The 27966-nt window shown below is 28.7% G+C and overlaps 2 protein-coding genes across 2 annotated transcripts in view; both read right to left on the bottom strand.

The window, feature by feature from the left end:
- Positions 1-154: 154 nt before the first annotated feature.
- Positions 155-20169, bottom strand: LOC123294632 (protein scabrous-like). Its single transcript, XM_044875726.1, has 2 exons — positions 19947-20169; positions 155-959 (listed from the first exon to the last, which is right to left on the bottom strand). Exons 1-2 carry the CDS (start codon positions 20154-20156, stop codon positions 210-212), a joined length of 960 nt encoding a protein of 319 aa, XP_044731661.1. The 5' UTR covers positions 20157-20169; the 3' UTR covers positions 155-209.
- Positions 20165-27966, bottom strand: part of LOC123296251 (protein scabrous-like) — a 242999-nt gene continuing 235197 nt past the window's right edge. The window contains exons 3-4 of the mRNA XM_044877713.1: positions 20211-20771; positions 20165-20179 (exon numbers count right to left, since the gene is read on the bottom strand). Of these exons, the coding sequence (XP_044733648.1) occupies positions 20165-20179; positions 20211-20771 (576 nt within the window). The remainder of the gene's footprint in view (positions 20180-20210; positions 20772-27966) is intronic.

Below are 27966 nucleotides of genomic sequence, written 5' to 3'. Positions count from 1 at the left end.
TAAGCGAAAAGTGTATTGTACTTTACTTTCGATCTTATTATCTTTGATTGTATTATTATTCCTTGAACACACAGTTTTGTTTTTTTTTTTATTTAGAAAGAAGATTTCAATGATTTTTTAAAAAATAAAATACTTTTTGAGTTCACGTCAAGATTTTTTTAGGTTAAATTCAATTCCTTCTTTTTTTTTTAAGTTTTTATACACAGAAATTATTGAGTGTCTGACGGTGATATACTTGATGCCACTTGACAAATGGGATGTCTTTTAACTTTCATCTCACTTGTGGCAACTGCAATCCATTCGTTCCGTGAACTATCGAACCATGTCAAGCCTAAGTTATATTTACCATTTAAGTTAGCATGTTGGCAATGTGAAAACCACCAACCACCTTCATAATTACTGGCGCAATGTGTATTCGAGATATCACGATCATTATCGATTGTCGAGAATTCCATATGATTTTGATAGTCAAGAGCATCACTACTGTTTCCATGATATCCGCTCACATGAAGACGATATCCATTTGGATAATTCTCAACAACGAAATTATCATATTCGGCATAATAACTTTTACCATAGATATCGATCATTTTAATATGCAATTGTGTACAATTATCGTGAGTTAATCGATTAAGAACACGATTACCGATCCAAAACTCTCCGGAAGCGGAGCCGAATCCTCGTGAGTATTCATCCCAATTACGATTGAAATCAACTGAGCCATCATGACGTCGTTGTACCGTGGTCCAACCGTTGTTACATGAAACCATTACTGGTTCACCAGGTCCGGGTGAGATTAAATATAAGCCAGGAGGTCCTTGGACTGAAGTACAATCGTGTGGTAATTTGTTAATAATTGAATGGTATTCATTTTCGACTTCTTCGAGTTCTTCGACAATGTTGTTTGTGGAGGATGTGTTTAAATGTTGAATACCTTCTGGTAATTTTGATGATTCAACCTGGAAAAGAAAAAAAAATGAGATTAAACTTTTGTTGTTACTAAAATTTTTTTTGTAAAAGGACTAAAGGACTTTTGAATTGTGATTTCTTCCTGGATTTTTATAAAGGGAAGTCGAAAAAATGAGTCTGTTTATGTTGCCATAATATAAATTTTAGAGATAAAATAAAAAATTTCCGATAATTATATTACTTTTTGCTAAAGACAGAAGTGTCATTTTTAGCCAAATTTACAGATTTAATTTGGTATGGCGTACAGATCCCATACTTTTCCTGACACATTTTCGGGTTAGGAATTGATATATTTATAGATATTAGTCCTTAATTTCTCATTCGATTCTCATATCATGGTAACCCGTTTCAATTTAATACTATGACACAATTCAACAATAAATTTATGCAAAAATTTTTTTAAAAACTATTTAGGACGAAGCCGTTTCTGATAAAATCATCTGTTTAAAGTGTATATTCATTCTTAAACAAGTGAAAATAAACAATTGACTGAGTTAATTGTTGAAATACCATGTATAGGCAGTGTTGATTACTCTTTCACATTACACATACATACATGTCACACATTTCCACTAGTTCGATTTACATCTAGGCATATAAATATCGCGAGTATGACAAAGTACATGCGTTAAGCAATGCAGCTAAGTAAGAGATATTATAGATGTTATATGAAATTGCAAAAAAGACTTGTATCGTGGCTTCGATGTCTTTTCAGCTATACAACAGTTCTTCTGTTGTGTGCCTGCATAGAGAGTGGGAGAGAACACATGTATATAAAACTGCTCACTTAGATGCACTATATAAAAATTTCAGCTTGATATGTTTTTTCGTTTTTTAGTTATCGTGATGACAGATGGACAGACGACAGACAGACAGACCGAAAATGGACTAATTTAATGATTTTATGAACACCTATTCCTAAATTTTGTTCATAGCATCAATAGTTTTAAGCGTTACAAACTTGGGACAAAACTTAGTATACCTTGGTATATTTCATATACATAAACTAAAGTACATAAACAAAAAATCAAAAAAAATTTATGGTTTCTGATTTGGATAAAACTTAGTATATAAGGTAATTTTGACCCAAAAATTTCAAAAATCGTATTCATTTGATGATTGAAAGCATAGTTTTTGAAATATCACCCATTATCCCATATTTTGGCTCGATATCTCCGAAACTAGTTTCCTAATCGTTATATAAATACGATTTTTGTAAATTATGGGTCAAAATTACCTTATAAACAGAGTTTTATCGAAATCGGAGACAAAATTTTTTTTTCAATTTTTTCGATTTTTGTAAAGGGGTACCCCTTAAAAAAATTCCAAAAAATCGAAAAAAATTTATGGTTTCTGATTTGGATAAAACTTAGTATATAAGGTAATTTTGACCCAAAAATTTCAAAAATCGTATTCATTTGATGATTGGAAGCATAGTTTTTGAAATATCACCCATTATCCCATATTTTGGTTCGATATCTCCGAAACTAGTTTCCTAATCGTTATATAAATACGATTTTTGTAAATTATGGGTCAAAATTACCTTATAAACAGAGTTTTATCGAAATCGGAGCCAACATTTTTTTTTCGATTTTTTGATTTTGTATAAAGGAAAAAAATTCCAAAAAATCGAAAAAACCAATACTTGTAATTTTGGAATAATTAATAATTTTGAATGGAATACGCAAAGTTAATTTTTGATAAGATTTTTTTTTGATAACATTTTTATATTTAAACTTTTGTTCTATCTCTATCGGTTTACAAGATGGGTCCTACGGACCCAAGACCCAATTGACCTATGATGCTCATTTACGAACTTGACCTCACTTTTTACGTCCTGAGTACGCTGTAAAAATTTCAGCTTGATATCTTTTTCGTTTTTGAGTCCGTCCGTCCGTCACGGACGGACGGACAACCGGAAATGGACTAATTAGGTGATTTTATGAACACCTATGACAAAATTTTTTTCCTAGCATCATTATTTTTAAGCGTTACAAACTTGAGACTAAACTTAATATACTATGTATATTTCATATATACATGGTATAAAAACGTACCCCGTTTATACAAAGTGTTTAATTAAAGTTACGTATTATAAATTAGCTCATAATCACAATTTTTACACCATGTATATATGGAATATATCAAGGTATACCTACTTAGTTTAGTTCCAAGTTTGTAATGCTAAAAAAAATATTGATGCTACGAACAAAATTTTGGTATAAGTGTTCATAAAATCACTTAATTAGTCCATTCTCGGTTATCTGTTCATCTGTCTATTTGTCTGCCTGACAACACGATAACTCAAAAACGAAAAAAGATATCGAGCCGAAGTTTTTACAGCGTGCTCAAGGCGTAAAAAGTGAGGTCTTGAGATCTTGAAAATCGTTAGAAAAAGGTTGAAATGTAAAAAAATGTTTCTTATTAAAAATTAATAATCTTTGTTTCAAACATTTTTTCGTGAACATCACTGTTTACCAGTGCAGGCGCAAATTATTATATGGGCATATCAGTCATGTGTGTGTGATATGTATGCATGTCTGGCTATCTAAGAGTGGCTATCTCTCTTTACTTACATGACGTGAAAATACAAACGATTCCGTATTTCAACTATTAAATCAGTCAATTGTTTGCTTTTATTATTATTAATGATTCTAAATAATTGCTCATTAAATTTCGGTCAACGTACTGTGATTACACTAATTAATTTTTTATGTTTTGCATGTGTTTTTCAGTATGCCATGCCCAAACACCCTGTAGATAACTAAATAAATGTACAACATAAAAAATAATATAAAAATCATATAAATTTCAAAGTAATAAAAACCCATTAAAAATGATATCCTTAAACATAAAAATGGTATAATAAAAACCCGTAAAAAAACTGTATATTTATGTAGCGGTAGCGAGTGAAGAACGAGCGACGAGCGATAGTATACGTATGTGTTTTAGGTAAAACGGTTTGTTATGAATTATAATAACACCGTTTTTAATGTAAAAAAGGTAAGTATGGACCATAGATGTTTAGCCCAACCTTAGATAGATATTATAAACTTAAGATAGATTGTGAAGCGAGATATTTATATTTAGAATGATATCCACCCGCTTCGCTGGGTTTAAAAGTAAAGATTGATAAAGATTGCTCTCGCTTATCCCCTTTCTATAACACTCGAAATAATGGTAAGGATTGTTTTACACAGGTAAAATATATGTATGGTTTTCTATTTTTTTTAAATGTATAATAGTAATTATTCATTGAGTATATCAGAAAGATTGTCGCGAAACATTTTATATTGACTATTTTTACAGGAATCTGTAAAAATATGGTAATGTCAAATGACTACTATTTTAAATTAAAAAAAAAATTTTTTTTTTAATTAATATATCTTTATAAATTAATGTGGGGCAAAGCTTTCTAAGCAATGTATCTTTAATATAGAACATCAATGTAGTCACTCCAGCCCTCAAAGGTACACCTTAACGTTACTATACTGAGCAAACAAACCATGGATGGTTGTAAAATTAAAAAAAAAAAAAGTATAAATTAAAATAAAACAAAATTGTATAACCCATATCATAGAATCGTACCGCATCCATTCGTGTATTCAGTCGCTGAATTAAATATTAAAAAAAAGAAGAAAAAAACGGCGTACAAAACATGATCATTTTGCAATTAAAAGACTCTTTCAATAAAATAAAAAAATATTATATTTTATATATTGAAAAATATTTTATAGATGTACCGAGTGTAACAGACTTCCCGTACACTCGTTTTAAAATCAAAAAAATTTCGCAAAAATTTATAACTTACAACTTCTTAGTTGTTCATTGGTAGTGATAAAAATAATAGGTTCCTTATAAAATAATTAAAAATTTATCGTTTGAAAACCGATTTTACGAAAAACGAGTGAATTTGGAATATAAATCGGCTACAAAAAATTCTATGTAAATTGCAATTTTGGTGATGAATTATGTTACAATTTGACAATGTAAGGAGAAAAGTAGGAATACAATTTTTCGATATCTGAAGTAATTTTCAAAATATTGAAAAATGAAAATTTTGTTTATTTATTTACCTTTCGATATTTCGAAAACGAAGGCAGATATCGAAAACTTAAGTTATAACAAAATTCATTATCAAAGTTAAAAATAAGGTACAAATATTTTCAAACCTAAATCTAAAATTCCCATGGTGCTCATACTTAATCTTAAAAACAATTGCAATACTCGGTAGTCGGTATAGACGGTATTCGGTATGGCTTCAGTAGTGTGTACCTATCGCGACACACCGTCATTTCATGTATTAAAAACCTATTATATACTTTTTTAAACAATTTTTATCTATTTTATTTAATTTACTTTTCATAAAACAGCTATTACATTTATTAATTTTTAGGAGCTTCTACCAAATTGTATTTTTACTCGTCATAAGACGGAAAGTAACCCATACAGCTTCATTTTTAAATTTATGGCATGTTAGAGAGTTGTATTATTACACTACCAGTTATCGTGTGGAAAAATTATTTTCCCAAAAAACTCCCAAGAAATTCCTAGAGTTGTAAAATTATGTAAATGTTTCTTGAGTCAACGAACTCAATACTTATGAACTCAAGAAAAAAGAGAACGAGAAGTGCCGTGGGACACCTGGTAGGAACTATAGTCCTTTCCCACCTTGATAGATTATAAATGAAGCGCTTACTTTTTCTTATTTACAAGATATTTTTCTGAAAAAAGAGAAGTCAAATACTTGTTTGATTATTTAAAGAATTTAATATTATAGCTACTTTTAATTTTTACTGTATGAATTAATTGTACTATAAGTTTAAAAAAGACATACTTTTGATTTAGTAGTCATGCCAATATGTGCGTACATTACGTTTGCTTTGATCAGGATATTTATTATGACATAAATATCCTGATATAAATATTTCATTATACTTATTTTAAATTATATCTGTTATCTTTAACTTCTGATAACTTTCAAAACTAAGTTCTTTAATATGATACAACATAAAATTTTGACAAAAAATACAAATTGACAATTATAATAATATTTTTGCATTTTCTCAAAATTTATGGCAACCTGGATCGATTGAAAAAGTTTTAGTTTCCTAGGTAACCTAAATGAAAATAGCCGGTTTTTGGTGTCGTTTATTTTTTGTTGCTCTTTTTACCTCCCAACCAGAAAACAAATCAGAACGATAACGAAACATAAGGTACATAATTTCAACAGTTCCAACAGCTATTTGACAGCATAAAAATTAAAGTATAGTAAGTAAATATTTTCTTGTACCGTAATACCGTTGTAAACTAGTACCCTTTTTATACCATTTTATACCAATTCGAAATATTATTATTTGTTTATTCGAAACCCATTAAGAAAGCTTTGCTCGCACTTTACTATACCAGTAGGTTATAAGTACTTAGCGTGTATAACATAAAAATTCGTTTTTCATTTAGACTGTTTTTAAAAGGTTTTATTTATTTACTAGAGTGATACCCACCTGCTTCGCTGGGTTTAAAAGTAAAGATTAATAAAGATTGCTCTCGCTTATCCCCTTTCTATAACACTCAAAATAATGGTAAGGATTGTTTTACACAGGTAAAATATATGTATGGTTTTCTATTTTTTTAAATGTATAATACCTAGTCGTAATTATTCATTGAGTATATCAGAAAAGATGGCCGTGAAATAATTTATATTGACTATTCTTACGGAAGTCTGTAATTTATGGTAATGTCAAATTAAAATAATTTTTAATTCTTTTTTTTTTATTAATATATCTTTATAAATTATATCTCATGTGATATTCTGAAGTATGAGCTATATTGCTGTACAGTTTCATTAAAAACCATTGGCTAGTTTTAGCGTAAAAGCATGACAAAAAAACAAACAAACAAACAAACATGTTTACTTTCGCATTGATAATATATAGACATAGAAATTTTTTTTGGTTCTCTTTTAGTTTTTACGATTATTTTTTATGATTAGTAATATTATTTTTTTATTAATATTTGCCTAAAATGTATCATTTCGCATAATTTTTTTAATATAATAAATGGTTGTTACTTATTATTATTTATTATTAATAATACTGTATTTAAACCCATGGTTATTACAGGTGATTGGTACACAAAACAGAGAAAGAAGAGAGAAAAGAGCAATTAACAATAGTAATAATAATAATACTGATAAGAACAATAGTAATAATAATGATAATAACAATAACAATAGCAATAACAATAACAATAACAGATGTAAAAGAAAACAAGAACAAGAATAATAACAATAATAATAACGATAATAATAACAATTATAATAACAATAACAATAAGAAAAATAGCTTCAGTAATAATAACAATAATAATAACAATAAAAAATAAAATCGCTAATAATGTGGGATTACGATTCTAAGACTGAGAGCAAAAATGAGTGGATAACAATAATAATACCAATTTAAATAATAACAGTAAACAACAGTAACAATTAATAATCATATAATGTATATAAATGCATTAAAATATTCTGAAGATACAGTTTATAGGCGGATCGAAAGTCTTTTCTACTCAGACAAAACAAAACTTCTCAATTTAAGCGCGTTGATAGTATAGAAATAAATATCATTTATTTTGGAGATGCTGAGGTTATCAAGCAAAGATGCTGTTATATTTATTACATTTGTATGTTTTCTGTATTTTGAAATGTATTGATCCCTTAAAGATTTTAGAATTGGACATCTATGCAGAAAATGATCTAAGGTATCAAATTCATCCAAATTGCACATCCCACATTTCAATTCTGAATCCCATCTATAAACTATACCTCTTGTGCATATTCTGATATGGTTCTTATTTATAACGCGCATCTGGAAAATGACTCTTTTTTTATCAATTGGTATATCTAGCTCAAGGTATGAAGAGGTATTGGGTGGATGAAAATATTTATAATTTAAGTTATAATTAGATTCTAAGATTTTATTTTCATCCCTTGCTCGAATTTTATTTATATAACTTTGTATTATTTCTTGTTTTAATTGCTTAATTGACCGTGCATTCTGTTCTTCCCAAGTATAACCATATCCTAGATCAGTAACAATTTTCTTAAGTTGGGTGGCCCAATTAAGCTTATGAACATTATCAGGACTCTTATCTAGCTCCGCCATTCTTAAATAACTCACTTTGGTAAGTTTCGCACTGGGTGCATTCAGCATCTTAATCCACCAATTTAAAATTAAATTTAATGCTTGCGATCCTATGTGTGCTCTTTGCGTTTCCGATCTCAGCATATAGTGTGGTGTGCTTCGCGGTAAGCACATAATGCTCTTGAAAAAATTGCTTTGAATTTTATCCAGCTCTTCAAGGTAACGCAAACTCCATGTTTCGGCACAGTAGAGTAAAGTAGTTACAACTATAGAATTTAAAAGTTTCAGCTTTGTATCCCATAAAGTTGATTGTGACCTGACTAATGTTTCCCGTACACAACCAATTGCTGAATTTGCTTTTTTTGTAAATGTATTCAATGATTCTAGGAATAAGCTTGTGCTAGTGAAGGGGACGCCCAAGTAGACGAATCTATTCACAACTTCTATTAGTTCATTGCAAAGATAAAATTTCTGTTGCTTAATCTTTCCTTTTTTTCTGAAGACTACAATTTTTGTTTTTGGGATGTTAATTTGTAACTTATTCTTGTTACAATATTTTTCGAAAAAGTTCAGATTTCTTTGGAGATTTATAGGCGAGTCTCCGAATATTGTGCAGTCATCTGCATACAGTAGATGAGTAATTTCTAAATGCCCGTTGAGACTAACTCCTGTCGCTCCATTCGTCTGGAAGTAACTGTCTAAGTCGGCTATGGTTGTTACTTGTTATTACGCTCAATAAACGATGAACCTACAACTTATCATCAAAAATTATTCGAATATATTTTTTAATATTTTTTATTTTGGCAAGATTAAAATCTAAAAATCTACCAACCTATGTATGTAAAAAAAAATACAAAAATTATGAATTAACAGACCGTGATGAATTTATAAATATGATATAGTTTTTGATAAAAATCAAAATTTGAATATAAAGGCTATAGAGATTAGTGGTCATTGTATCGTAATTTGGTTCAAAAAATTATATGCTATAGTTGAATTGTTTTATACAGGGTTTCACGAAAAAGCGAGTATTGTATTCCTTTTCTTTAAATCAGGGAATATGAGCCAGAAAAGACACAAGATTTTGTAAATAGAGAAGTTGCATGTTTTTTTTCTTCGAAAGATTAAGTACTAAAAATGATTAGGAAAAATTAAAAAAAAAATTTTTTAATTGATTTTTCATGTAACTTTACAATTGAAAATGGTTTTTTGGAACTATAAATTGAAACGGCAGTGACGTCAACACCGTGGTTTCGTAACGAGAAATAACAAAATAGCATGATTAATATTTCCAGCGAAATCATTTTCTTTAAAATTATAAATATACCTTTTTACCCCGTCGTACGCCCCCAATAAAATTGTAATTAAGATGTAACAACGAGCATCTAAGTTTCTCCCAAATTTCCAACAAAATTTAATTCTATTAATCCATTACTACACTTGATCCTAGACTAATAAGCACAAAACCCTTCTATGTGCTTGCTATATGATTGAATAGTGAGTAAGTCGAGCTTAATTAAGTTGATTATGATTGAATGATTTTATTAAAACGATTTGAAATAAAAAAAATTGTTAAAACCAATAATAAATATAAAAACGTAATTGTTTGCTCAAATAAAAAAAAAAGTATATATCTCTCTAAATGAATTGATAGAATAATACCTAGAATATTCTACCTATCAACAATGCATACCATCCTCTGGGCCCCTAACCTTTTGTAACGTTTACTACCATCTCTCTAGATGTTAACGTCGTTTCAATTTATTCAATTTAAAGTACAGTGATTTCGAAAAATTTTTGAGGAATGTTTTTGAGAGTTTATTATACGATGGCTGACTTTTTTTATTGAACCTGAGAGCGGTTGCGTTAACTAACACTAGATTCGCGCCAGTAAAGCAACCTAATTTAATAATATTTATTTTTATGAACAGAAATTGTATACTAATTTTGATACTTTGAAAATCTGAATCGACAGAACATAGTGTCCATGAGAGGAAAGAAAAAGTTTATTAGATATTTTATAGATCCGTAACTATTAGTAGTTCTGTATCAAATATTCATTCTATGATATTTGATTTTGTAAAGAACATCCTGCGTTTCCTTTAAAAATCTGTTCAAAATTCAAGTTTCTATCTTCAATGGTTTTCCCTCGACAATTTCTGCTGGTTTGAACTTTATAGTTTTATAACCGTTGTTTCAAATTTTTCATATAACAATGAAATATAGTTTCAGATTTCCGATTCATAAAGAAGCATTTCTAACTACTGCTTTTGAGAAGAATAATTATAAGTCTTTTGAAAATATTATAAAACCAAATGAAGTTAAAATTAGCAATATTAAATTATAGCAAACGTTGATCTATATTTTCTATAACATTATTTACATGGGTTTTAGGGGATGGATTTTCAAAAATTCCTGCTTAAATCACTCTTACGTCATTTAACGTGAAAACTAAATTCCTTGCTTCTATACCCAGCAGTTTCAGGTGTATGTTGATCGATAAGTCAGTTTCTTCTCTTGAATAAAATTTTTGATTTTGGTTTTCAAGGTGAATATGATAATCTTTTATCAAGAAATTATTATTGCAACAAATTGGTATGCTGATTTACGCTGAAGTTAATTTCATTAAAATCACAGAAACCCTTCACATAAGACTTTGAAACGAAAATGACGTTCATATTTTAAAGATAAAATGCATTTTTATTAAAATATATCCTGTCATCTGACATCTGTCATCTCACAAAAGATAAACATGATATAACAAATTTAAATTATGCAAATTTTAGTAAATTGAATCACATTAAGGTAATCACAATTCACCCTAACTTTATGCTCGTATTATGATTACAAAAATATTATTATTTTATTAAAATTTTCATTTATCACACACGAAAAACGTGAGGGGAGTTCAGAATTGTAATTTTAATGAAAATTATGTGGTTTAAAAGGATAAAACATTTATCATAATAATAATAATAATAATAATAAACCCTATATAAACGAAATAAAATTTAGTACAGGAGTCGAAGAACTGCAGAATACATAAATTTTGGATCATATCCTGTTTAATAATATCTTTTAGATGATTTATATATTATATTCAATGCAATAAAAAACAATACTTTCTACATATATCACGAAACAAGGCAGGTATACCCGAACCGACATTAAATACAGTATTCAAGTAGCAAATTTAATCGAATTGAAACAAAAACTATTATATTGCAACAAGTATTCGCCTTTCAATAGATGTACTAGCGTTCAAATCTCGCCTCAGCCTTAAATTTTTTTTTAATTAAAAAAAAAAATAATTTTTTTTATTTAATTAAAGTATTACTACAGTCAAGGCAAGTTTAGATTTGTGATTGATATTATTTCTACCTTTTTGTCAACTTTGATTATGAATTTTGTTATAACTTCATGCTCATACCTCCTTAATTAGTCGGGCACAACGGTTTTTTTTTTGTTTTCAATAATTTATTAAGGTTTTTACTTTAATTTAAATAGTTTTCTTTTAATTTCCACCTACTAGTTTTAGAGAAATCTATATGAAAACATATCATCCATTTACCGTTTTCCCAAAAGGCCAATTTTAAATATGCCTACTTTTGAAGTCATTTATTTATTTAAATAATCGGGTCACCCCCACCCCCCCTAAAATTTTTAGAATTGATTTAGTCTTAGTCGAACTTCATATAAAAAAAAACAAGCCTTCTATTCAAAATTGCCCCGTTACTCGTACATCCTTAATATGACAGTTATTCAGGGTTGTTTTAAAGGCTATTGAGCTTTTGAGCGCTGAATTCCGGAGGAAAAAGTAGATTATTTCAATGAATAAATCTGGTTTAGAGAAAAACAAATTAATAAAACGTTAATTTTCTGTTTCTGTTTCATTTTCTTTGTCGTTTCATGTACATGTATAAATTTTTAGTGGATAAGCTTAACTTTCAAAAATTGCTAATTTTTATTTCGAAATATTTTTCACTTATCGCTTTATCACTATTTATATCTACGGGAACCATCAATCAACCGACAATCGACAGGTATATTATACGTAAAGCTTTTATATATACATATTATAGATATAAATCCCGTTTATAATTGAAACGTATATTCCCGTTTTTTTTTTCAGCATGAATAATATTTTAACTGAATGATTGATAGGCAACTTTGTATATCATTTATGTAGAACAAGTTATTTAGTTAACAAAATTATTTTCCTTAGAAAGTTGTTCAAGATTGAATTGAGACATTCATGTAAGATATATTAATTCATTTTCGAGTTTATTCTACTTTAAAATTTCTCTTTCAAACATTTTGTATTTCATTTGTGTCAAATACTTGTTTTCTAACAAGTTTCTTAAGCTGAATAATACATTAAGATATTATTTACGACTGGGACGACCTTTAAAGATTGTATTCCGAAATATACACCAGTATACTGGCCAGTGTTACACATAACCAATAAAATATATTATGGCATATTTAATTATAATGATGACAATATGTCATAATAGGTATATTTTATAAGTTATGTGTAACACTGGTCAGTATATTGGTGTATATTTCGGAATATAACCTAAATATTTTAACTGGGATGTTTTTATAATAAAAATTCAAGATTCTTAACTTATCTAATCTTTATTGAATTTGGTCCTTCGAGCCGGATATTTTATTTAAATTATTATTGATCAATGTTTTAAAAGATTGCTTTCGAAAATTACGTAGTATAAAATTTTAATTAAATAAAAGTATTTCAAATGCTTAACGGCCTTCATCAGTTTCCATAAATTCCTTTCATTTGAATTAATTATCAGTGATAAAAAGGGTATCAATATTACAATAAACAAAAGGGCAGTAGTATCGATACACATAAATGCTTTAACCTACAATATCATTGCACAATGTAGGTATGTGTATAAATAAATACACAAACATTGTATAAAGAGTAGTCACTAGTCGGTCGGTCGGTCGGTATAGTAGGCAACAAATGGTAAAAATCATCATTTTCATTTGATTTGATTTTCGTATTGAATGAGCAACAGATTCAACCGTGTGTTACTAATCGAATTTAAATTAAACTTCAATATATGAAAATTTGATTGTGTGCTGTGCTTTTTTTTTTTTATAAATATAAAATAATAATAAAGCTCTGAGCTAGGTATACCTACGCTAGAGATTATATTTCATTTGATTTTATACGTAATCAGTAAAGCTCACTAAATCTCTTGTTACAATATTTACTAATACTTAAAATTAATATCTGCAGTTTTGTACAATACACCATTATACAATTAATATTTAGATATAATTTTGTTCACTTTAGAGAGTTATCTTAATCCATTTCCATAAATTACGTGGCTCAATTCAAGCCTCTTTGAAAACCCTTTCTCCTTCCACGTAACCTACTGTAGCCTTCACCATGATTTTCAGACCTTTTGTATTGGCATTACACCATTGTAAGAATGTGGCGTCTCTATCCCTTTTCTATTATAAATGTGAATGTAAGGATGATTGTTTGATTGTTTGTTTGTGACGCTTTCACGCAAAAACTACTGAATGAATTTGATTGAAACTCCTCAATAATAAATCATCAGACTAACACATGAGCTATAGTTTAAAAAAATTAAAAAAAAAATTAAGTCTGACATATCACTGCGCCATCTATTAGTATCATTTTGAACTACAAATTAAAGATTGCTGTAAAAAAAGGTAAAAATACAATTCATGGCCATCTGTTCTGACATACACAATGAACTATGACTATTTTACATTTAAGAAAAAAAAAATTTTATATTATATATATTTTACCTGCGTAAAACAATCCCTATCCCTATTTCGAGTGCTATGGGGGATAAAGGGGATAAGTGAGAGCAAGGAAGGTGAAGCTGATAACACGGTGGTCTTTACCAGTCTTTGCTTTTAAACCCGTGGAAGCGGGCGGGTATCTAGATAGTAAAATATAAAAGTACCCAATGTTTGAAATTTATTATTCATATACTGCAACCCAAACTGGAAATTATTTTCATTTTCTCAACAAATATAACAAGAAAATTACGTAGCTTGACTTCATCTCCACCTCCCCTAACGTAGCTCAGTTAGCTTTTGAACTCATCCCCCCCTCTCTTAACTCTCTAAGTTGGTATACCATAGTATTGAAAAAACTGTTTTTTCCGGCAGCTAAAACAGACGTATATATTTTAAATTCTACATAAGAAGGATGCCTTTTTTGATGTTTCAAATGATAAGAATTAAATATCCGTCCGACTTGAAGGACCAAAAACAATAAATGAAAAAGTTTTAATTAAATTAATTAATAAATAAAACTACTCATTTATTTAATTTTTTAACACCCAAGGCGTTGTATGCAGCTCTCAACTATTTGTAAACTATGTATTTAATATAAGAATTATTTCCCAGTAATGTTGTTATAATTTTATAAATAAATTATTTTATATTTATTTAAAAATCAATTTAATTGAATTTAAATAAAAACAAAATATTATTGCAATCTGTTGTTTGTTACAAAATGTAAGTAATTCGTATTATTACTTTGATAAACAACAAACAGAGAACAGTTATATATTACACAAAGACTTTGTTTACATCGAGAAACGAGACTCGACTGATTATATGAAACTCTATGAAAATGATGAATTCTAAATACAATATTTGTTTCATAGATACAAAACTTTTACAGAGTGATTCAAGTTTTTTGTGTGCTATTTAAAACAAAGAAAAATTCACTTTTGATCTGCCCTTTTTTATTCATCTTGTCTTTAGGTGTAGTATTTTCATTTTATGTTAACCAAAGATTGAAAAGTCGATTCTAAGGACCCAAATAGTCAATTACACCGTTGGATATTGGGAGAAATTTACTGAAATCGAACCAACACATATTTAGTTCGATTTTTAAAACTAGAGGCAAATAAAACTACTCTCAGTTAAATAGATTCAAGTGACTAATCCTATATCTCCTTTAATTTTGCTTTTAGTGCTCCGAAGTATGTGATATTGATATTAGATAAAAAGTGAAAACAAACAATTGACTGAGTTAATTGTTGAAATATCTTGTATAGAAAGTGATGAATGTCAAAAATTTCACTGTTTTGGTATTCGATAACTTCGAAATTTTTCCAAAGTACTTTCTAGAGTTTTTTTCGAGAATCTCTCACAAAACTACTAGTTAAGATTTGACTCAATTTTCACCCTCCCGGGTAAACCATAATGTTTACGAAAATATGTTTCAAACAAAAGTTGTTTATTTTATAAGAAACATTTTTATGCAGTGCATATATGTAATATGCAAGGTATACTAAGTTAGTCCCAAGTTTGTAACGCTTAAAAATATTGATGCTACACACAAAATTTTGGTATAGGTGTTACCTAATAAAATTACCTAATTAGTCCATTTCCGGTTGTCCGTCCATCCGTCCGCCCGTCCGTCTGTGGACACGATAACCCAAAAACGAAAAAAGATATCAAGCAATTTTTACAGACAACTCAGGACGTACAAAGTAAGGTCGAGTTCGTAAATGAGCAACATAGGTCAATTGGGTCTTGGATCCGTAAGACCCATATTGTAAACCGTTAGAGATAGAACAAAAGTTTAAATGTAAAAAAAGTTCCTTATCAAAAAATAAACAACTTTTGTCTGAAGCATTTTTTCGTAAACATCACTGTTTACCCGTGAGGGTCCAAATTATACGCCAATTGTATTGTATGTATTATATGGTAATATCAGTAATGTATGTGTGACATGTATGTATTTGTAATGTGATCGAATTGTCAACACTGTCTATACATGGTATTTCAACAATTAACTCAGTCAATTGTTTGTTTTCACTTGTTTGCAATTAAACTTTTGTTTTATGGTTTAGAAGAGCCGATTGACCTATGTTACTCATTTACGAATTTAGCCTCACTCTTTAGTCTTTACGTCCTAAGCTCGCTATAAAAATTTAAGCTTGACATCTCTTTTCATTTTTGAGTTATCGTATCCGCAGAGAGACGGAGAGACGGACAGACAACCGGAAATAGAATAATTATTTGATTTTATGAACACCTATACCAGAACTTTGTTCGTATCATTAATATTTCTAAGCGCTACAAATTTTGTCTCGAATTACTGTTAATTGTCTTTTCTTTGTGAATAAAACATTCAGTTTGAAGGACCAGAAATATGTTAAGATTGAAAATTTTTTTGTTAGTTCCTGTATTATACTAATATAAAGTATACCATCTCATAACAGATCAAATAGATACAAGTTTTCCTTATGTTACTGCAAGTATCGTACAGTATCGTACTAAATATAACTCTAAATCTATCATTATCAAAACACAATGGTCTGATTGATAATATGACGTCATAGAATGATGGAGGTTAGCGGAAAGAGAATCTTTAACACACAATAAAGAAGAAGATAATTGATTTATAGTTTCTAAGTTGTTTGTCACAAGATAAGAGAGATGATATCAGAGGGTTTTTGTTCTAAATCTAATTTAAATAACAATTGAAATATTGTGTTTATTAAATTATTAGGTATAATCGAGTTGTTGTGTCCATACCATATTTATAAAAAAAAGATAATAAACTTTGGTTAAAATATTCACTTCATGCACGAAGACTGAATAATAAGAGGACGTATTACGTAGTTAGGTATAGATTACCATTATTTACCTTTTTAAACCCCGAACTAAAAAAAAGTGGTGTTATAATTTTAACCGCTATTTGTGTGTGTCTGTGTGTTTGTCTGTCTGTGGCATCGTAGCACCTAAACGGATGCACCGATTTTAATTTTATTGGTTTCATTTGAAAGGTAATTTAACGGAGAGTATTCAAGTGCAAGCTTAGAGTTCCGTTCTCGAAAAAACTAAAAAATTGGCGATGATCTTCAAAATCAATTCAGTTTGGAAAAGACATGACGTGTAATTTTAACATATAAATAATTACTATGGAAATGATTGGGCAAATAAACCTGGTTCAATTCATTTCGAAAAGTGAAATGGTAAAATAATTAGGTAATTCAAAACAATAATTCAAAAGAACAAAGTCAACTCAAATATTTCAATTTCAATTAAAATATTTCCAAAAATTTGTCTCAAAAAATGATAGCTCTCTAAGTATCCTTTTCATCTTATCTGATGTCCTTGACCATCACTTTGATATTGATTAAAGAAGTAGTGTCATAAGTTTAATGTGTTTATCTGCGCGTCTGCGTGTTTCTCAGTGACATCGCAGCGCTTAAACGGTCGAACCGACTTGATTGAGAAAATTTTATAGCTAGGTTTCCAAAAATCGGTTTAAAAAAAATAAATCGCATTTGTCGGGGGTTTTTAAATTTTGTTAATTTCAAATTGCCAAGAATTTATTCTGATTGAGTTGCGGTTTCGAAACTAGGCAGTGGCAGTCTGGTCGCTTGGATAAGAACAAAGTAACAACTCCACCCATATCATAAAAATTTAATTTTATATTCGAATGTAGTTTAAAATAAAATAAAGATTAGATGAATGTCTGAAAAACGGAGGTTAATTCCCATTATTATTATTATAATTTTTTTTATTCTGATAGAGAGTGCCATGGAAGAAAACCTAATGCTCTCAATCGTTATCCATGCAAAGATGATCCAAGCACTTTTTACTACGGGACATAAAAAAGGAAGGTTTTAAACTTTCTACTAGGACTGAACGTCAATACTTATGAAGTCCTGATGAGACTCGTTTGTACAAAATATAACGAAAGAAACTACGGTTTGTACAGAATGAGTCGTGAGGAATGCACCAAACTCCAGGAGTGTCTCTTTACACATGAAAATTATGTAAAAACAAGTGAAAACAAACAGTTGACACAATTGAGTTAAGTGTTGAAATACCATGTATATATAGTGTTGATTACTGTGTCACATTACACATACATACATGTCACACATATATAACTGATATTCCCATATAATACATACCAACTATACAATTTGCGCTCTCACGGGTAAACAGTGATGTTTACGAAAAAATATATTATATTTTGATAAGGAACATTTCCTATATTTAAACTTTTGTTCTATTTCTAACGGTTTACAAGATGGATCCTACAGACCCAAGACCCAATTGACCTATGTTGCTCATTTACGAACTCGACCTCACTTTTTACGTCCTAAGTCCGTTATAAAAATTTCAGCATTTCAATTTGATATCTCTTTTCGTTTTTGAGTAATCGAGACGACAGACAGATAGACAGACAACCGGAAATGGACTAATTAGGTGATTTTATGAACACCTACACCAAAATTTTGTTCATCGTATCAATATTTTTAAGCGTTACAAACTTGAGACTAAACTTAGTATAACTTGGTATATTTCATATATGTACATGGTGCAAAAATGCAAATATTGTTATTCGATTGTAATTTTTTATCAAGTTATAGCGTAATTACTATTTAAAAAAATTCGATACGCAAAGAATCCGTCAAGCAGAGATGCTACGAAAACCGTCACAGATTCGTTGGAATAACTTAAGAACAAGTTGTACACTTGAAAATCTTGACTTCCTCACCAAAAAATTTATATTTTTCCCACGCATACTGAGTGGGAAAAGTAATTCTTATCTCACGAGCATAGATAAAAACATTATTTATTTTTTTAAGTAGTACTATTTTTTCAGTGTATATGATGAGTATTTCCATAGTATAAAATTCATTGTTTAATTAAACTTTACTCAATCCATATTGTTTAAAAGTAATTAAAAATTTCCAAAGAATTCAGATAATAAAACATGAATACATAATTTGTCCAATATAAATCACCCTATGAGACTTTTATTGTGAAAACTATACTGTATTCCTTTAAGCGAATTAATTGATGCTGATGAAAAAATTTCTTCAAATGTAATTATGGCTACCATGGTAACATCATTTGATAGGCGTATCAAAAACGAAATATAGTATAAGAGCTAGTAACGTCACGAAAAAGTAAAGATCGCTGGATTTTGGATATTTATTTTGTGTTTGAAATTAGATAGGAATGAAGTAAGTCTGGCATCTGGCAATGAAGTTGGATTAAGTCTCAATCAATTCTGAAAAATTTTAGAGGGGATTACCCGATTATTTTAATAAATATAACTTCAACAGTAAGTATATTTAACATCTTTTATGATAAAATATTAGATGGATGATATGTTTTTATAGATTTCTCCAAAACTAGTCGGTGAAAATTATTAAAATTAAAATTAATTAAGAAAAAAATATTAAAATTAAAATCGTAATAAATTATTGAAAACATAAAAATCCCGCTGTACCCTACTAATTAAGGATGAACGTGCACGATAGTGGGGACAAATTTAAAAAAAATATATATTTTCAATTTTGATGGTGAATTTATAACTTGATGGTGAATATAAGACGAAAAGTAGACTAAAACTTTTCGATATCTGGAGTAGTTTTCAAAATATCGAAAATTGAAAATTTTGTTTAATAATTTAGCTTTCGATATTTTGAAAACCAAGACAGACAGCGAATAATTTTATTCTTATTTTTCGTCTACATTCATGAAGATATAACAAATTGATCATCAAAGTTAAAAATAAAGTACAAATAATTTCAACCCTAAATCCTAAATCCTAAATCTAAAATTGTCTTGGCGCTCGTACTACCTGAATATGAATTAATTTTATAATTAAAGAATATAATTTTAATTTGTCAGACAGAAATTTGGTTGCTTTTCTACCGCGAATGTATCGTTAGTTAACGCAATCGCTCTCAAATGCAAGACGCACTTCATCCCTTCCTAATTTCAATAAGGAAAGAAATATCCGTACCAATATTAAAAGTAAAATCAACTTACCTTAAGTATATGATCATGTAATTTTGAATTTTGTAAATAATTTGATGCTTGTAGTAAGCTGACAGTAATATTTAATTGTTCCAAAGTTTCATGATCGAATTCGAACTTATCATGCATTGTATTTACAGTCGTCGAAAGCGTATGTAATTGTTCCATGAAATTTGTTTGATCATCTTTCATCAAAGCAATCTCCGATAATGTTTGTGCCATATTGAATTCTAACTGTGATATTTCTTTACGAAAATCGGGTACAGTTTTATCAACTTTATTCTCTAATTGTTCAACTGTTTCTAATAATTCGAGTATCGATCGATGTAAACGATCGAAACTTGTCACTTGTTGACTAATATTAAACAATGAAACCGTTTGTTGTTTTTCAATTGCTTCCAAGCGATTAACACGTGCTAAAATATTGTTATTATCTTCATTTATTTCATTGTTTGTTACATCCGTTTGTACCCCCACAGTATTCGAATCTTTTTCAATATGATTCATACGAGTTTCTATTACATGTATACGATTATCGATTTCCTTCAAATCAATTGTTGCACGTTTATTGTGTAACTTATTTTTCGACATTTCATTGATTAAATCTTCTAAAGCGAGAATTTTCTCTTTTAAGAGAGTTTGTTGTCTCGACATATCTGCGTGTGTTTTTTCTAGTTTAAGAATATGATTACGCATAACACGTTGATGACGTGATTTTCTAGGCAAAATATTCGATGGTGTTGATATTGTGGATACGGTGTCCATTTTTGTTTTTTGGTTTGGATTCTTTGGTATTTGTTGCCAATTGTAGGACCATTCCAGTTGGGCAGCTTTCAGCTGTAATAAAAAAAAGTATGATTAATTATTTGTTGAAAATAGTATAAAATTGTTTAATTTTCGAAATAATTTTATGATTTAATTGTCTTTTGTACACCCCAAGGGAAATCGCATTGCAGATGTAAATTAGATGGCTATAAAATATTATAATAGGCGAAAAAAAATTGAATGAGTTAATTATTATGATAGTATCTTTTCTAGACCCTAAGTACGCTGTTTCTTTTCGTTTTTGAGTTATCGTGATCACAGCCAGACAGACGGGCAGACATGCAGACAACCGAAAATGGAGTCTTTGGGTGATTTTATGAACACTTTTACCAAAAATTCGATCATAGCCTCAATATTTTAAAGCGTTACAAACTTGGGACTAAACTTAGTATACTTTGATGTATTTCATATATACATGGTATAAAAATGAAAGAAATAAGAAGGAAGTAATATTTAAAAAAAAAACGCTCGAGTTTTCAATTCATGTAAAAATTTATTTTCTTGAATGGTTTAACCCTGAGCGCTGTAAGCTTTTCTATACAAGTTAATAAAAAGGGCTATTTATATACAGACATTTCTATACAGAAAATTTTTTAAAATAAAGAAAATTAACTTAAGAAAGTTCGAAATTTCAAAGCGAATTATACAGCGATTTTCATTTCGTTATGAAATTAATTTTTTGAATCCACATTTTGCAAGTGATTTAACTTGTTACATAATATTTCCTCTGCATAAAAAAAATTATATTATAATGAAATCAAAAATCGAATCACACAAAAATATGTGAATTTGTTATAAATGTGCGGTAACCAGTTTATTGGTATGCCGTTTTTAATTTAAGAGATCGTCGACCATGTGTGTTTTAGGAGACAACAGGTTGGTCCTCCTCCCGTCTACTAAGTTCCTTCTTTAGCTTCATATTCGTTTAAGATGTTGTAAGCATATTTATTTATACAAATTATATTAACTTCAGGTGTACACATACCGACTGTGAAGTGAATGGACCGAATTATATACAGTAGAGTAAATTGTATTCAAATTTTGAATACATATTATTTTAACTGACTTCAAACAACGGAGGGAGCTACATTATTTGTAGTATAAAAATCAAAAACGTTGTAATAGGGTATTCTACTATGTTTGAAAAAGTAGATCAAATTGTTGATTTCCCTGATAAAAAGCCACAAAAATGTATATTTCGCCAAAATAAACACGATTTCTTTTCATAAAATCAAATTAAATTTTAAACCTTTTGTATTCTAGCAAAAACGCTGTCAGTTATTTTGGTGACGGTAATATTGGTATAAACAACAGTCGTGTTTGTAATTATTATATGTATACCTAAAGTTGATGGTAACATAATCTATAATTACTATGAAAGCCATCAACAAATTAATAATTAATGCATATTATTTTTGCCTATATTATGTCACATCATGGTGGTTCGGGCTTTGGGTCACGTGATGTGCAGATTAAAAATTACGACTTTTAATTTTAATATAATAAAACAATAATGTGCTTTTATGACTCTTAATTAGAATATTTAAGTATATTTCTATAAAAATTGTAATTTTTATCAAATTTCATAATTTATTTTTCACTACCGAAAGTTCATTACTTGGTCACATCGCTGATTCGAATTTAGGAGAAAGTGCTACATAATGATCCCTTAGAAAATATTAATTTTACCGATTTTGTTTTTTTTTTGTGTGTGTTAGTTTTCGCTGGCTGGTGGTTTAACTCTTGGCTTCTATAGACTTTTAATAATTTTGTAACATATTTTGATAGGCGTAAAATAAATTTAAAGAACAGTTTCTATGACGACATTCAAATAGGTCGTTATGGGTAAATGATCCCCTTTACATAGGTTAAAATGATCCCTATTTTGTTTGTGTAAAATTCTAATTGGTCAAATGATCCATTATCATATGGCACGTTTTGAATATTTTGATGATTTTACCAGTGCTTTTTGTGCCGATTGTTGACGCAATGTAAACAACGCAATAAGATAAATTTACCCACTATTCTTACAAGGTCAGAAAAACGATCCCTTTTGAGAAATATTGAATAGTTGAATAGTACAAATAGTGAACAAATCACAATAATTTAGCATGCCATAACAGCAAGATTTCATTAATGGCAGATAATTGGTGATAAGAAATCATATTATTATGCATATTGTCAAGACGTTGGCAAAGAAAAAATGAAAATTTATCACATAATTCCCCAAATATGATACAACCTATAACGTTATTGTATTGACAATAAGGTCAGTCGCTCTATAGTATTTTTTTCTAACGGGATGATGGCACACCCATATCTCAACCGCTGGTTTTCCAAATTTATCATCATAAGCCTTAAATTATTGGACCTCCCTATATAATCGATAATTCATTTTGTATTCTTTTGAAGTTAGTTCTATTTTTTTTTTATTTGTTATGGCATAATAAATGAATATTTCATTAAGTTAAAAGAATTTTTAAAGCAGATGTTTTAAATATCTTTTCATTTGCTTTAATTTTATTTTTGATATTTTTTAATGATTTTATAATTATGGTCAATGAATATTTATTGATACCGATATTTTATTACTTGTAAATAATTATCGATATTTGAGATTATAAAATTAGTAATTTTTTCTTTGGCTTCATATTTATTTAAAGTCTGCTAGTTATTTGATTACAGTATAATACGAACTTATTCAATCGTTAAATGAAATGAATTCTTTATTTTTTCGAGTGAAAATAACTTTTATCTAGATCCTAAATCAAGTTTTTGTTCAATTTTTTTCTGTTCTTTTTGACAATTTTTTTGAGACCATAAAAAATAATAAAAACTCAAAACAAATAAAAAATACTTAAGTTTAAAAAATTGAATAGCTGGAATCTCAATTCGAATGAAGCGAAAATTTTGAGAAACAAAAAACCGTTTTTGACATAAATGTCATTAAAATTATTAAATTCACGAAACACAAAAACATATTTTACATATCAAATCAAATGCAGTAAGTAGAGGTACCATAATAATTATTTTGTATAAAGTTGGAGATATATTATCTCGATATATAAAACGATATAAGAGGTTTTCCATTAAGACTGTACGAATATTAAACTTAATATAAAACAAACATGTAAAATTGATTGATATATGATATCGGCCTAATGAAACCGGTAACTTCGCTGGGAGCCGATATTTCGATGAGGATGACTTGAAAGCATTAATTGGATTCGATATCATTGTTGAAATAAGTGTTTTGTCTGATTATTTACCAGTTTGATAGTTTGTTAGAACTTCATATTAAAGGATTAATAGTCGAATCTTACTGCGATATGAGCCAATGAAAATTATTAAGTACACGGTAAGTAACTCAAAATTAAACACTCGTGTTAGTAAAAAGTTCAGGAATTTGCACATGTTGTCCTGAAAACTTGCGATTGCCATTTGGACTGCTGTCATTAATCGTAGGATTTCCCGTCAAAAACTTTTTCAAATCAATAAATTTTTTATGATATTAAAAATTAAATTATTAGATTTGAAAGTTTAGACATGCTTATTGGAAAACTCTTTATATGAATGCAATCAGGACACAAATTAGTTACTTCCTAGTGAAATAATGATTTTCATTCTATAATATACTTGTATACACGAATTGAGTTGAGCCGAGCTGAGGTAGTTTCCTAACTCCAAGCTCGGTAGAAAACTTGAAGTTGAATTGTACTGTATGGTTGCAGTTATTATGTACTACGTTTGAAGAATATTTTATAATTTTATTATAAATATATATATACATATATATAATTATATGTAGCTAGAATTATTATATTTATGTAGAGTTCGAATGGAGAAAATATTTTCAATCTAAAAGTTATTCAAATTAAAAACGCTCCGAAAAGAAACGGATGGAGAAGTAACCAGAGGAATTCATCAATTGGTAGATAACGTTAAAATAATGACAATTTCTCATATACCTACTTATAGCCGGGAAAATGTCATTTTCTAGATAAAGGTTTTTGAAATTTTAGGAAAAAAAGGATAATATTGTGAATATTGTCAACTGCTTAGAAGAATTCGAAATTTGGTACACAATGCCCAAAGTATGGGACATTGAATAGCTTCGTACATTTGCAGTAAAGTAAATGGCTCTAGAGATTTTGCCTCGCCCCGGGGTAGGACGCCCATATATCCACCGTTGATTTTCGTTATTTATCACCATAAGTTTTAAACCATGAGGGAACCTGTTTTGGTAATATTCACTTTTTTTTTTCTAAAATTTCAATACTTGGTAAAGGCGTAGGTACTTAAAAATTTGCCATTCTATTCACGTTATATAACATATAATGAAATCCTGCTGTTAATTATTTTTCTAGATTTTGATCCACTTTTAGAACTATAAAAATAAACCTATTAATTAAAAAATAAATGAAAGACAGTCATTGCGATGTCGATAGAAATAAAAACTTTGTAATATAACTGTGTTATATGAATTTTTAAATTAATTATAGTATGAAAAATTAAAATTTTCATAATTTGAAAATTGAAGTTATTAATATACTAGATAAACCCCGTCATGTTTTGCTGTGACTTTGTCTGATATTAATTATTAGGGAGGTGGGCTATTATTTTTAAATAGTCGTATTCGTAGGAACTTCGGGATGCAAAGTATGTATAAGTAAAATTTTTTTATGTAAGATGTAAAATGGGTATAAAAAAACCATTATAAATAATAAAAATGCAACAATACACAATGTTCTCAAGCGGTCTCCAATCCATTAACAGTCGTGAGCCAGTGTTTTCACGTAGTTTTCACGTAGTATGCATGTCGCTTCCGAGGTGACGATCCATACCACAAAACTAGAATTTTTACCCCCTACTAAAAACTATTTTAATAAAATCGATCTACGCGGCTAAAGAAGTTTTCACTTCAAAAATTAAACCTTTGTACTATCATTTTTTACTAAGGACAGCTTCTAGAACTATTTTGTATAATTTTTATATTGGAAATCGTTGTAAATGAATCCGTACAGACAGTGGTGGATTTACACTAGGGGCTATCGGGGCTAGTGCCCAGGGCGGCAAATTTTCTAGGGCGGCAAAATTTGGAATGTGAGAAAATATTTTCTATACAATATATAATTAACTAATTCTTTTAAATAAACATTTTATTTTTCAAGAAATATAATTTATGCATTATGTATCAAATCAAAATTTTGTATATTATAATATTATAGGAAATTTAAGTGAAAACTATTAAAATAGTTTAATTAATTTATTTCCATAAAGGTTTGCAAAAATAAAATTTGATATTTTTATTTTCTGGAATTGATAAATTAATATACTTTTTTTGAAGAATTAAAAATATTTTCAAATTATGTATGTCTTTTTGATAACAGAAACTTTAATTGATCAATGAATTTTCCTAAAATTGGAGAATTATCAAATAATACTAATTAATTTTAATTTAAAAGAACAGTAATAAATATTAATAAATTTTCTGCAATTAATTAGTTGTTCTAATTTTTTAAAAATAAAATATCAAAACTATTAAAATAAAATTTCAGTCATAGGGCGGCATTTTCTAAAGTGCCCCAGGGCGGCAGAAATTTAAATCCGGCCCTGCGTACAGAAATTTATCCCAGAAAAAGACGTGTATAATATATTTACTATACATTTTATATTATAATAAGAATACGAACCAATTATATAATCACAAGCATGTTAGGAAGGTAGCTAGGTAGAGGTAGGTTGATAAAGTAGGTACCTAGGTAGGTAGTTAGTTAGGTAGGTAGCTCTCATCTTAATAACAAGTTAAGTCATTTATTATAATAAGTAGTGTATATAATAAGTACACAAAGTTAAATCTTTACTCTATGCTAGTTAGCTCAGCATTCTACATTCTTGTCAAAGGTATAGCTCATTTATTGTAGTACCTTTACCATATTAATACTCGTAGGCAAAGAAAATGGCTCACTTGACATCGATCTAACGCTACGGGTTTTATTCTGATGATGTAGAAATGTTCAAAGAACTGTATAAAATCATAGACTATAGCAAGATAGATTTGATATCAATAAAAATTTAAATAAAGAAAATTTTAAAATAACAAGCTTTTATTGTACTAAAAAGTAGGGAAAGACAGTCATATATGACTAATTGAAAAGCTAGAGGCGCTTCAATTAAAATGTTAAGAATGTTTCGTAGCCCCCCAAGTTTTTCTAGTCATATATGAGTGACTAATCGAAATAAATAGTTTCTATTTTTTTATTACAATAAAAAAAAAAGTAAAAAAGTATTTTTATTTTAAACTAGAAAAGGTATCGAATATGGTGGAAGCGATGGGAGAATCAGATCATGATAATCATAAAATTACGTTGTCATACGATTTACATATGTTATGCGTATTCTTCTCAGCAAAACTGCTCATATGATACCCGTATCACGGGAGTGCATAAATAATAACTAGTCTGAAATCTTAGATATAGAATAACGTTACTGTAGTTAACCATGCATTGTCATCCAAACTAAACGTGCTTGCAAAATTTTAGCTCAATCGGTTCAGGATAATATATATGCTAAAGCTTGACCATAACTTTATAAATAAGCATAAATTATAAATTCCAAAAAAGCATGTTATGGTGGTCTGGATGTTTATCTGGATTTTCAGGATCATTTAAATAAGTGATGTTCTTAAATTATCTCCCTATCTTTGATCATTTATGAACTGACGTTGAATGTAAGCTACGAATACATTTAGTGACCCAACTCTTTTCCCACAAGTGTATATTTATATGCATGTAATATACAGTTAAAATATCAAGTGGTTACGTGTATACTTGTATCTACCACTTTCTTGTATACTTGTAAAAAAGAGAATTTTTATATAAAATGTATGCTATGCATGTAATAAATGAAAATACAATTTTTTGTATACTTAACTTTCGTATGGTGTCAATAAAGTTCAAGAGTCAAAAAGACGGTTTTCTTGCGATAAAAAAAAGTCAAATGCAAAAAAAAGTAAATGAGAAAGTTCTAGATCTGAAAAAACCTATCCATTCACGTCAGGTAAGTCCGATTTAAATGCGTAGGTACCGAGAAAACTTGAAAAAATGAGCGAAAATAGAATAATGGAGTTAAATAAGCTCAATTTATACACTTAGAGTTACTGTCTAGCCAGTAACTAGTTAATAAGTAATGTTTATCCAAATTGATA

This window comes from Chrysoperla carnea, chromosome 3, assembly GCF_905475395.1.
Source record: "Chrysoperla carnea chromosome 3, inChrCarn1.1, whole genome shotgun sequence".
Lineage (NCBI taxonomy): Eukaryota > Metazoa > Arthropoda > Insecta > Neuroptera > Chrysopidae > Chrysoperla > Chrysoperla carnea.
Note: the sequence above shows the minus strand (reverse complement) of the source record. Positions and strands in the feature narration are given on the sequence as shown.